This window comes from Simochromis diagramma, unplaced genomic scaffold (assembly GCF_900408965.1).
Source record: "Simochromis diagramma unplaced genomic scaffold, fSimDia1.1 OVJJ01000302.1, whole genome shotgun sequence".
Taxonomy (NCBI): Eukaryota; Metazoa; Chordata; class Actinopteri; order Cichliformes; family Cichlidae; genus Simochromis; species Simochromis diagramma.
In genome coordinates, this window is record NW_024386792.1 from 11,856,209 (window position 1) to 11,868,614 (window position 12,406).

The 12,406-nt window shown below is 39.8% G+C and overlaps 1 protein-coding gene across 8 annotated transcripts in view; it reads right to left on the minus strand.

The window, feature by feature from the left end:
- grin2bb (glutamate receptor, ionotropic, N-methyl D-aspartate 2B, genome duplicate b) overlaps positions 1 to 9,316 on the minus strand; it is a 138,099-nt gene extending 128,783 nt beyond the window's left edge. Inside the window, exons 1-3 of one of the 8 annotated variants that reach the window (XM_040024493.1) lie at positions 8,894 to 9,304; positions 7,125 to 7,139; positions 505 to 1,213 (exon numbers count right to left, since the gene is read on the minus strand). In XM_040024493.1, coding sequence (XP_039880427.1) covers positions 505 to 513 — 9 coding nt within the window. In that variant the 5' untranslated portion in view covers positions 514 to 1,213; positions 7,125 to 7,139; positions 8,894 to 9,304. The other 7 variants (XM_040024492.1, XM_040024496.1, XM_040024498.1 and 4 more) reach the window with 7 other exon arrangements.
- Between the last annotated feature and the right edge of the window lie 3,090 nt (positions 9,317 to 12,406).

Consider the following 12,406-nt stretch of genomic DNA (forward strand, 5'->3'; position numbering starts at 1 on the left):
TTCACAAAGCGGCCATTAAGCCATTATTTCCACCTCCTCTCGTAGTTTACATGACCTGAAATTATCATGAACGAGGGCATTTTCTAAGAAGGTTAAATAAGGGTTGAGTTAATCGCAACTGCCGGATATCAGCGGTCACAGTGGTGGCAGCGTTTCAGGTGTTACAGTACATGTGAAAGTTCATTAAGTTGATTAAAGTAGTAAAAGCTGTGAAATGTGAGAAAAACAAGGCAATCTAAGTCAATTTTCAGTCGGAAATGCCACCCATTTGCAGCCTCTGAAATAAAAAGAATCTGTATTTGCATGGCTGCTAAATGTCATTTTAAATTGCACGTCGTTTATATTTGTGTGTGTCACCTTAGACTCCGCTGAGCTGCTGCGATAGAGATTTTATTCACCATTTTCTGATTCCCCGGCTTATCAAAGATGTAATTTGGGGTGAAGTTTTAAGCGATACCCATGGACACATGTGCACAGCCCCAATTACTTAAATCACTGGCCTACCTTGAACATTGCCAGCCCGGATCTCCTCTCTACTCTTCAGAACTGGCATGATGGAGTGATCTGGGATTCGACTCCTCCTCTCATAGCCTCGGATGAAGGGATGGTGGACAGACGAAGGCACACGCGGAGGGCTGAAAAGTGAGGTCTAGCAGGCTGAGGGATGAGCAGAGTTGTGCTTGATGGGTGGAGAGGGGTGATGCTTGGGCTGTTATCAGTGTGAGGGGGTAGTGGTAGTGGTGGTGGTGGTGGTGGGGAGGGGGAGAGCAGGAAGGTTTAAAAAAACCAAGAACAAAAAGTCTAATCTGCAAAGAACCAGATCCAAACTGGCTGAAAAATGCTTTTCACTGAGTGTTTTAGAGGAATTTAAAAACGGATCATCAACTCAAAATGTCAGCACTCTTATGGGGAAGAAAAGCCGAGTGATGGCGAACGGAGAGTGTCGAACGGGCGGACTTTCATTCGTCTTTTTCCATCTGATTGTCTTTCCTCTTCCTCCAAAGTTGGTGATGCAGGTCTCCTTCCTCAAGTCTGCAAGTGTGTGAATACTGTTGCCGTGGAGATGAGGAGATGAGCAGCAGTGTGTGTATATGTGCGCGTACTCTTCGTCTTTTTCTTCTTCTCCTGCTTCCCTCTATTCCTTCTTCTGTCGCTCTGTGCCTTTGCTTAATTTAGCCAGTCATGATCCTCGGCTTGCCGGCCCGCTCCTCGTCTGAAAGAGACAAGGAAAGAGTCAGATGGCCGAGTAAGGCTGCGTGTTGAAGTGTTGTTGGTGAAGGCTGAAAGCCACTGTGTACACAAGTCAATTGCCTCTGAGGTCAATGCTTAACTCAGTCAAGCCGCTGTGTCTACATGCCCCTTTCACTGCAATCTGAATGTGCTGAATGTTGTTACATTGTTGTTGTTGTTTTTTCACAGGAGATACTTTTGGTAGTTTTTTTTCCTTCTCAGGCCTTTATAAGGTCTGCCTGTACTCAATAAACACGCTGGCTTTAAGGCTCGTTATTAAATTAATGAATCAATGCAACACTGATTTTTTTAGGTACGATTTTTTGGAAAGATATGCTAAAAAATTTACTTTCTTCTGCCAGAATATATACCAACACAGAGCACACTAGGAGATTATACATCCACATCCTGGTTTTCATCTGTTACTGTTTCAGATTGCGATTGTTTATGTCTGATCATTTCAGAATTGCAGCCCTCAATTTATCACATGTCACATGATGCACATTACACCAGTGGGGATAGGCATGAAGAAGACAGCTTAAAAAGGGTGTAGAAAATGCTGAATTTAAAATATTCAAAAACAGGAGTTGGCTAGTAGAGTGTGACTGAAATCCTCAAGGCTCTAATATTTTATAGCTATAGATATTTATTCCACTATGTGCTCAGGTCAGCGCACAAAACAAGTGGCTGTTGTAAAGAATTCAATGGGCTTCTGGGAGTTTTATGGGAGCAGGACAGTACTTTTGACTTTAAGCTTAGGGTCCTTTAAAAAGTCTCTGGTGTGATGCCCTCCATGGTTAAAAGTGTCATTATTGATTTTTGATCAATTTATTGTTTTTCAAATGTGCAGAATCCTTAAATCTATGTGCAAATTAAATGATTGTTTTTAAACTTGTTTGTTCCCTGTTTTTACACAGATCTTCCAGGGCCGACAGAGTAAAGCAGCGTAGGCTAAAGGTGGGAGGATCAACCCAAATATCGACAGTATTGATAACAACGCTGGTATTGGTGTCGGACCGATACTAGCACAATAGGATCGATACTTTGTTTCTATCCTCTAATTGAATTGTGTTGAAAAAATAGACCTCAGACATGCAGTATGAAAAATGTTTAAACCTTTTTATGTTGACTGTCACGTCTATTTTATTTTTAGCATATTTAAACAACAGAAGCTGACCTAAAGTGCTTTAGAGACAGCGACATTTACATTCAATGTAGCAAAACAAAAAACAACCCCAGTTTCAAAATACGTGAAAATCTGAAAGGTGTGTTTTTAATTGTGATGTAATTTGGCACATGAACACCTGATCACAGGAATCATCCAGCCTGCTTCAGGAAATAAATAAATAAATAAATCCAAACTTTCCTACCCTTAATGATCTAAACCAGTCTCAGGGATAAAAAGCCTGCAAATCACCCCTACTTTGTCTTTCCCATGAGTCTGAAGACATACATCTACATACATTACTGAAAGATGATATCCTTTCAGGGATGACAGCTTAAATTCTCAACACTATCAGGGTCATTTAAGTTAAAAAAGTGTGATCTGATTGTTTGGGCTCTCTCCTCATGCCAGGCAGCTCTCTGTCTCTCTCTCTCTCTGTATTACCTCCCTGTCGTTTGCATCAATGGTGAAAATAAAATTAGGGCTAAAGTTCTTTTGAACCAGAGAGCTCTGACTTTCTGCTTGTCCTGTCCTGCATTCATTAAACAGCGACATTGTCATGCAGATTATAAGCTTCAGATATTGCATGCCTTTACCTTTATCTATTTTGTTGATTTTGCTATTGTTTCTATGCATAAAAATATAAAAATAAAAAGCAGGATTGGCTTTGAGGTATCTAGGACAACGCTCTTTGGGCGAACTACTAGAGGCGTAACTTATTCTGCAAGTGGACTAAGAGTAGTGGCATAGAGGGACCAAACTTTGAAAGAAAGGCCAAAGTGGCAGAGATACAATCAAGAACAAAATCAGGGAGAGAGAACACAGAAGGTGGAGATTAAAGAGTCGAAGTGACAGGCTTTGTATTGAGGCTAGGCTAAATTTGGGCGCAGCATTGTGACTCAGGTTGTGGATTTTAATTCGACCCTAAATCATCGTCAGCTGATCTTTTGAACTCCTACGTGGTGTCTTAAAGGGGAGAAGAAGGTACAAGTAAAAAACAAGTGCACGTCATCATCAGACAGCAGGTTGAAAAACACAGTATATATGCAGGACTTCTAACTGGTGCAGCAAAAGTTGGATGCAGCCATGCAGATGCATTATTTAGCTTTCCGTGCTTGCTTTTTAAAACAGCGGGAACGGGTAAAGCCTAGGCTGTTAGAGACATGAAACATTTATGGGAGGAAATTAACAGCACTGTGCATTATTCTACGAAAGAACAAGCAGAGCAACTAATTATTATTTACACACTACAGGAACATTTTACTTAATATGTACAAATAACTTTGAAAGTAAGTTATTTTTTACAAGGAAGTGTTTAAGAAGTGTTAGAAATCATAGTTAAATGTTCACGGTGAGTTGTTTTTTTATACAGAACTACGTGAACTCATATTAAATGAATGTTACATTTGGTTTGTAAGCTGAATTAAATGGTTTTTCCTCACTCTGGGTCGGACATCGCATAAAAAAATTGAATACGATTCACCGGCCACCACTGACAAACTTCAAAACACTGATTAAGTTTTAACTGACTGCAATTCAAAATCGCAAAATGTTTTTGTGTATCGTGTAAAAGCTCCACTAAGGACCAGAGTTGCTGCAGCGCATCAGTCTCGTGCTCTGTGATGGCTTGGTCACATTAGATGACCACCAGCTTGTGACCTGGAAAAATCAGCGGTTCCCAGTTGCAACCAAAGACAAGGTCACCCAAACATCGAGCACGCAACATCCTCATCATCTGGGCGACCACTTTAGATTGAAAGGTGACTGCGGAGGCAACCTGTCTCCAAAGATTCGCAGCCCACCACAGTTTGCGGAGGAATTTTTAAATTTCTGTTTCATCTCTCTGAGGTTAGAGCTCAACTCTGAATGTAAGGAGTTAATGTGCATTGCTGTGTATGCAGATAGCTGCGCATTTGAGATTCATCACAGTCAACTGATCACAAACATGTTGCACATTAATAAGGTCAAATTCCCAATTTGACCTTATTAATTTACAGACTAATAGCAGACTAACTCCGTCTTGATGCATCGAGGACAGTAACTGGTCCCCATCTATGCATAACCATTACAAAGGCAAGAAACCTGCAAGTTCATTGCACATGGTCGCGGTCTCAAATCACTAAGTTCCCTTGTGGTGGTATAAAATGATGTAATGATCCATCAGTATTAAAAATATCTAAGCTGTAGCCTGACTAATGTATGCTATGTCTAGTTTTTCATCCTTTAACAGATCTTTACTGGCACACGCTCATAAGATAGGATATGCCTATTTCTGGCAACATGTGCGTATTTATTGCATTTTGAAGTAGATGCAGGATATGTAGGTACACAGAGTTTAGCCCTTAGGAAAACTGTCAGAGGATATGTGCATGTGTAGAATTTTAATCCCGTCTGGCAGTGAAATGAATTATTCATTCAACAAATTTTATTTACAAAAATCCATCTTTCTCTCTGACTCCTTCTAATTATCTCTGACTCTCATAGTGGCATTAATATAATTCTGATGGCTTGACTCGTAGAATAATGCGGTACATCCTTACATAAACCTTTTGCATTAAACAACTGGACAAGGCTTATTTGTTTATTCATTTAGTATCCTCGCTATGAACCAACAGCTTCTCAAAATATTGAATTATGCAATCCCAGAGAGCCATTTTATGGATGTAAATGTGAATGCTTTTATGGTTATGTATACGTAACTCAATATTACTCAAAATGAACAGCGGCTAACTGATTACTTGTTTTATGGCATGTGAAATTAGTTTGTTTTTAAATGGTGATTTTGTGTTTTTCATGTATACGGTAAAGATCTCTACAATATTAAAACAGCATTAACGGACCAAAGTATTGAACCACACATCTGAATTCAGGTGTTTTCAGCCCAGTTGCCACTGATGTTTAAATCAAGCACATGGCCAGCCTGCCTGTACAAATATATGTGAAAGAATTTTAAACGAGCTCTCCGAGTTTGAGCGTGGTACTGTGATAGCATGGAAACTTTGTCAGTTTTTAAAATTTCATCCCTCCTAGATATCCCACAGTCAGCTGTTAGATATATTATTGCAAAGGTGAAGGCTTTAGGACTTAGACCGTGCCAGGTTACAGAGCAGTGCGTAAAAGTCGCCAACACTCATTAACATCAGCACAAAAACTGTGCGCCGGGAGCTTCATGGCTTTGGCTTCTATGACCAACTGGCTGGTGTAATGTGTGGCCCAGTACTTTGGTCTATATAGAGAAAGTCCAACATCATGTATGAAGACTGCCAAAAAATCATGTTCTATTTTACAGCTGCTTATGAGAAATGCCTAGAAACTGTTTTCATACTGACACAAAACAGATTAAATTAATAGGAGATCATTAAAAGGTGTGACTCTTATTATTTAGTTATTGTTATCCTGTAGTTATTCTTACCTACAGACTCAGTTCACTTTTGCTCTCTTTTGTCTAATGGTGCATTTTAATCATTTTTAGGATATTTATTCTGTTTTTACTTTTTAACAGCTAACTGGCATCAAGAATATAAACACATTACTTGAGTACAGGCAAATTCTCACTTTGTATTGATTTTAAAACCTCACTGATCATACATCTTTCATCTGAAGCACATTAAGGGCTTATTAACCTGTTACATAGGGCAGGGCGTATACAGGGCGATCTGCTGGTTATCCCAAAGTTTCTGCTAGTAGACAAAGGTCAGCAGGTGTTTGCTGTCAGAGCTGCCAAACTGTGGCACAGTCCGACCTTTGAGATCAAAAAGGGAACTTCTTTACTGTCTTTTAAATCTCTTCTTAAAACATTTTTATGGAAAAGCTTTCATGGATGTTTAAAAGGTAGCAATGTTATTTTATTTTTCATTATTTGCCTTTCTTTTTTTTTCCAGGAGTTTTTTTAAAGCTTATAAATTTCTCCCTGTGAAGCAGTTCCTAACTTTGTTAAATATTAGTATTATTTACCTAACCATTTTAATTTGAAATGGGACTTTATAGCCTAATTCCCAGCATACAGTCTTTTGCATCGCCTTTAGTGTGCACTGTACTCAATAAAGTCCTGCTGAAGAGTCAATTAGAGCAAAGTTGGTGTATGAGTGATATTAGGTCTGTGATTTATTCACTGTCAACGATCTGTCGCAGACCCACTGGGGAGGAAACAAGAAGAAGAAATGTAACGCAGGAGGAGGATGACATCAGTTTGGCACTGGCTAACGCACCTCCACCAGCTCAGGCGCACAATAAGGAATGAAAGAATAGTAATGAACAGATGTAAATCCATGCACCTGCACGCTGCACTGGACTAACTGAGTGAGTCACCTGGTATAAGCTTCATTCTGCGCGTTAGAAATAGTGCATGAGTGAGGGATATTTTGTGCTCCGAAATGCAGCTGAACGTGTGAGAGTGTGAAATTCTTGGAGATGTAATCTCAATTTTACAGACTTTTTTTTTTTAAGTGGATAAACAACCAATTAGTCACAGAGCGACGACGAAAGGTGAAACCGTGCAAGCAACTGTGGTGGAAAATACAAAAACAGCCATCACCTGCAGATGAAAGTTCATGCAGAATACATTTCCACCAGCTTCATGCAGACTTCCGAATGTACACAAACGCATGCACACTCTTGCTCCGTCAGCTGTGCTCTTGCACACGTATTTAGGGTACACACCTTCTTTTCATGCATGTGCATACGCTCACTTGCAAAGAAGAAGTGAGTGCTTTATTAATTCACTACTCACCTAATTAACTCTTTTCTGTAACACATAATTTATAGACTGTAGTGGAGATGTTTTACAGAGGAGCAGAGTTGAGACACAAAAGCAAAGACAGAGCAAAACGAGCGGTCCTTCATATTCCTTCATGACGACATCCCACTCTCAGAACAATCAAGAAAGAGGGATTCATTAAGCCTCTTTATCAGTCCATAAGAAGGGGGTGGGCGGTGAGACTAAAGTAGCTGGTGTGGGCCTATGCTAGTAGGCAAAATTTTTCACCTTACGGCTGAGTGCACAGGCAATTTTCAGTTAAATGTCCATGTGTATATGGGCTAATTGAGAATAGACTAGCAGTGGTAACGCTTTAAAGCAGCTCTCCCAAAAAAGGTGTGGCGGTGAGAAGTAGAGACGTAGCATCAAACAAAACACAGAGGGAAAGGGGACAAATGTGACAGAGGAAAAGAGGAAGGTAGTGATGAAATGGCGCGTGAAGTTCTACCTATTTTAATCTGTCTATCAGTCTGTCTCTATCTAAAGACCTGCTGTCTATTACACCTTAAATCCACAGCGAGGAATTACCCGCTGAATCCACTGATCAACATCCAGCTAATGGTAACCGGTCTCTGTTGGCCCGAAAGGGAGTGAGAATGAAAGCGGGGGAATAAAAGAAAATGGAGAGATTTGGGTGAAAGAGGGAGGAAAACTGAAAACATGCTGAAGAGGGAAGATTGTGTGTCTGTGTGCGTTGGTGTGTGTGTGTGTGTGGGATGGGAAGGGGCAGGGAGGCAGTAAAAGTACTAATGGCTGCTGATGGACTGGCAGAATCAAAATAAGCACAAAATCAAGCATGAAATGAGATACACTATTAATGACTTGAGATGGCCATTAGCGCCAAACTTTGAATGCAGCTCAGCAGATCATGTGAAAAGAATATCATTCCTTTTAGGACAAATATCCCAAACTTTGCCAAAATTCGGCTGTCAAAGTCCATAAAATTACACCAGTGAGACTGCAAACTCATTTTTTTCCATTTCAAACGCGTTACAAAACAAATAAATATATATAAAGATTTTTTTTTTTATTATTAAATCATGACATGTGTACAGATAAAAAAAAAAGATTTCTCAAAGACAACAATTAAAAATGGGCGCACTTGGCCATGATGATGAGGACAGATGAGGAGAAGGATGCGAGACCAGACCGATATCGACTCACTGAACGCTCATCCTTTAGGCATAGTTTAGTGTGCGTGTGCATGTGTGTGTTAATGTGTGTTTTATGTATACGTAAAGCACACACAAATACACACAGACAGACAGATAGACAGACACTAAACGATATTGAACCTACCTAGAGTAACAATTAAGAATCCCGCAAGAGTGTGATGCAAAAGAAATGGGTGTGGAGGGGACCAAAAGAGAAGGAAAAGGGGGGGAAAAATAGTCATTCATGAGGAGTTTTTTAGTTGTCTTTGAAAAAAAAAATCATCCAAGATCATTAATCATCAGACTTTAGACACAGAAAGAGGCGTAGGATGGGGTATGATGACCTGACGAGCAGCATTTTGATGTGAAATGCAAAGGAGGGACTGACAGGAATGATATGGTTTGGTGAAAAGAGAAGAAGGAAGAGTGAAGAGGGAGAAAGAAAGGGCAAAAAAAATTGGAAAAACAAAATTCCCTTCTTTCCCCTCTATCTCACTCATAAATATAAGAAATTGTACACCAGGTAGATGGAGAAATAGATGAGGAGGCAAATGACGGAGAGAGAGACTATATGAAAAGATGAAGCACCTCCCAGCACTGCGATGAGGAATAAGAAAAATATAAAACGAAAGAAAAAATTGAATACTCCAAAGCCTTCCGTTTTTGCTCTGTTTAGTGAGGCGAGGAGGGGGCTTTCAGTTATATCCCCCCCTCTCTCTCTCTCTCTCTGCAACTGGTCAGTCTTCTTTTATCTTCTGTCCTCCTCAAAGCAAGACGCTACCTTCCCTTCAGATGAGCGGTAACCCTTTGCCAACACAGCTGTTGGACATGGCACTCAGGCTGGCTGCATGGCTGGGTGCTGCTACGCAGAGATACAGAGTGTGGAGCCGAAACACACCTCTGGCTGGCGTAGAGCGGCGAGCGCAACTCAAACTGCGCTCGCTCTCCTCCCCCTCCTTCCAAGAGAGCGAGAGAAAGAGAGAGCGATGTGGAGGTGGGTCCCTCTGTAGGATTGTGAATTAGAGATATGCTACAGTGAAGCCAGGCTGCTGCAACAATTGTCAAGAAAATTGTTTCCAATACAGAAAGCAATGGCTCCCTCTGTTGTTGCTCTGTTTTAATTGGAGATTAGACTCGGCAGCATCTGAGGGAGACAGCGGAACGAGCTGAAAGAACAGTGCCACACTGCGAAACGATACCCCATTACAAGTAAAACACCTGCATTTCAAAGTACATTAGGACTGCTAATGATGCTTTTTACAAAAAAGTAAAAATCTAAAGTTCTGCAAAGCCGAAAGTCACAACTTAAAACTGTATTAAACTCTATTTTGGCATTATAATGTAATAATATTAGTAAATTGGAATAAATACTTTGTTTCAGTCTAAATTTCAATAATAAAAAAATTACTCTGCCAGAACATGAGCAGAGAAAAAGAAGGAAAATGTGAAAAAGAGAGAGCTCTATTTTCTTTGACTTATAACAGGAATGTGTCAAGAGTTAAAGTGGGATTCAGTGGGGGGGGGGGTGTTCTTAATGTACAGACTGTGATCAGCTTACGTCTTGCTCTTTACAAATTTATACACCTGAATCAACCAGATGTCAGCAGATGTTTCATGAGTTGTCCTGGCTGGTTTCCATCCTCTGCACTGAGGGCACACTGTTTATACTAACTAGACAGTCACTGTGCACCAGTCCCACACTTGTTCTTTACTTTAAATCCATCACAGTACAGCAATCTAACCTGTTAATCCTGCACTAATCTGCAGAGGATTTTCATGCTTTTAATGATTTTGATCCATAACACAGTCAACCTCAGCTTGTTTAGCCATTTCACACAATATGAAAACAGATTATCTCACATGTACGGACCAAAATATCTGATTTAGAAACATGAGGACTCACATGTAAACTTTAAATTTCCAGTTTATCAAATCCCACTGAGCAGTCCTTACCTTTGCATCTAACCTCTCTTCTTCCTCTCCCCATCTTTCTCCATCTCTGAGTGAAGTTGGCTCGTTCTTTTCTCTCCCTGTGAAATACAGCAGCTGGACGTTAAGCTAGCAACAAACATCAACAATCAGTTCGTGTGTTTGTTGATGTTTGTTGAGCTGAAAGAAACGTAGCGTTTGAAATGACCTGCCACTTAAAAAACGTCGCTCCAAACAACAGTTCTGACAGACAAAAAAACAAAACAAAAACCTTGCTTCCTTCATGCTCGCTACTTTTCATAGGGCTAGCTACATGCTGAAGTACCGCTACCAAAACTTTTGGATACGTGCAGTCCTTGTGATCGTGGTGTTGTGAAACAAAAAAAAAAAAACTTTTACCCCTGACTGTGGCACACGATTATGCCTCTTTGACCTCTGTTTATGCGACATCCTCTGGTGAATATTACACGAACAGGACTGACTTTCATGTGTTCAGGATCAACTCGGTTTGATGTTTGAAGGCCTGCACGTGAAACAAAAACTCCCTCGGTTAAACCAAAAGTATCCGACCTGTTTTCAAAATGTAAGAAGTGGAAAGTACAGATTTTTTTTATGTAGTGACTAAAGTGGTTATTTTAGCACACATTAAGCTGGGCAAACACTGTGCGATTTTTTTCAGTCGTGTTATTCAGCTTCTGCTCAAACTGTACGATTGACTCGCAGGGGTTAGAAGTTCGTAGGTCACGATGCTCTGATGCGACCCGAGTGCTCACACTGTGCGTCCATAAAAATGAAGGTTATGACCTACGAACTTCTAACCCCTGCGAGTCAATCGTACAGTTTGAGCAGAAGCTGAATAACACGACTGAAAAAAATCGCACAGTGTTTGCCCAGCTTTACTCTGTGAATGTGTTGCCCGACTTTTCTGTTGTTAGCTGAAGTGGCAACTTGTGCTCTTCTGCGCATGTTGGTTGTAACGAGTGGTTATGACTAATGGCATCAACAAGGCATTTTCATAATATCCAGTGAGCTAGTGGATATTCTCTGTTAACACTATGACAATAGAGATTAAACAATAGAGATGATTTCTGAAATACTCAGACCAAGCTGTCTGCCACCAGCAACCATGAATCAAAGTTACAAAATTACCTCTCCTACTTATTCTAATGCTCATCAGTTTGAACTTCAGCAGGCTGTCCTGACCCTGTCTACATGCTTAAACAACTAAGTTGGTGTCATCTGATTGCATTAAACAGTTAAGCAGTTAACCAGGTGTACCTAATAAAGTGAGAGGTGAGTGTATATTTGACAGTGTGTTCTGTGTTCCTGTGCTTATACATTCACCCCCATAAAAGCTCAGTAAAGGCCCAAATAAAATGCTAATGGAAATTCTTTGCTTACACACAGTAGGCTGCAGCTTTTTTTCAATTATTGGGTTATCTACTGTATTCGATGTGTGTTCACTTTTTATATTACAGCTCAATTATTTACATAAAAAATATGCACGCAATCAGCCTGTGAAATAGAATTTACACTTATTTACACTCATCAGTATATAAAAAAGTTACATTTTGCTTGAAGTCTTTATATACGCTCAGCTTATTGTACTAAATATGAGTGGTAGAACTGGGAATTTTGAGTATTAGTTACATATATGTTAGGATTACTGTTGCAGTGTGAAACTAAGTTTTTCTAATTGTGAAAATATAACTTATATAGGTTTGTTGTTATGATTTTGTAGTTTTTCTTGTTCTTTTTCTTAAATTCATTTACTCTTTCCATCGCTGACTTGTGTTAATTCAATAGACAAACAGGTATGATTCTGTACCTTCTCTTTGGTGCAGAAAGTGTGTTATTTACAGTTTCATTCAGTGGGAAATATAAAGCAGTAGATTATGTGAGAGACCTCTAGTGGTAGTTTGTGTAGGTGCATGTATGATTCGCCTGACAACACAGAAAATGGAGCTTTCTAACATGTGGTTTTAATTCAAAACAAGCATTTTTTTTTTACTTTATTTTATTTTTTTTATTCTTTGTGCCTGAACTAAATATGTAATAAAATCAAACAGAAAGGCATCCCGCTTATGTGGCGTGTTGCCACAGAAACCTGCCAGCTTGTGAATGAAGCTGCCTACAGGTAAAGTTTATGGGAATGTGTGCTTGACAAAGGGT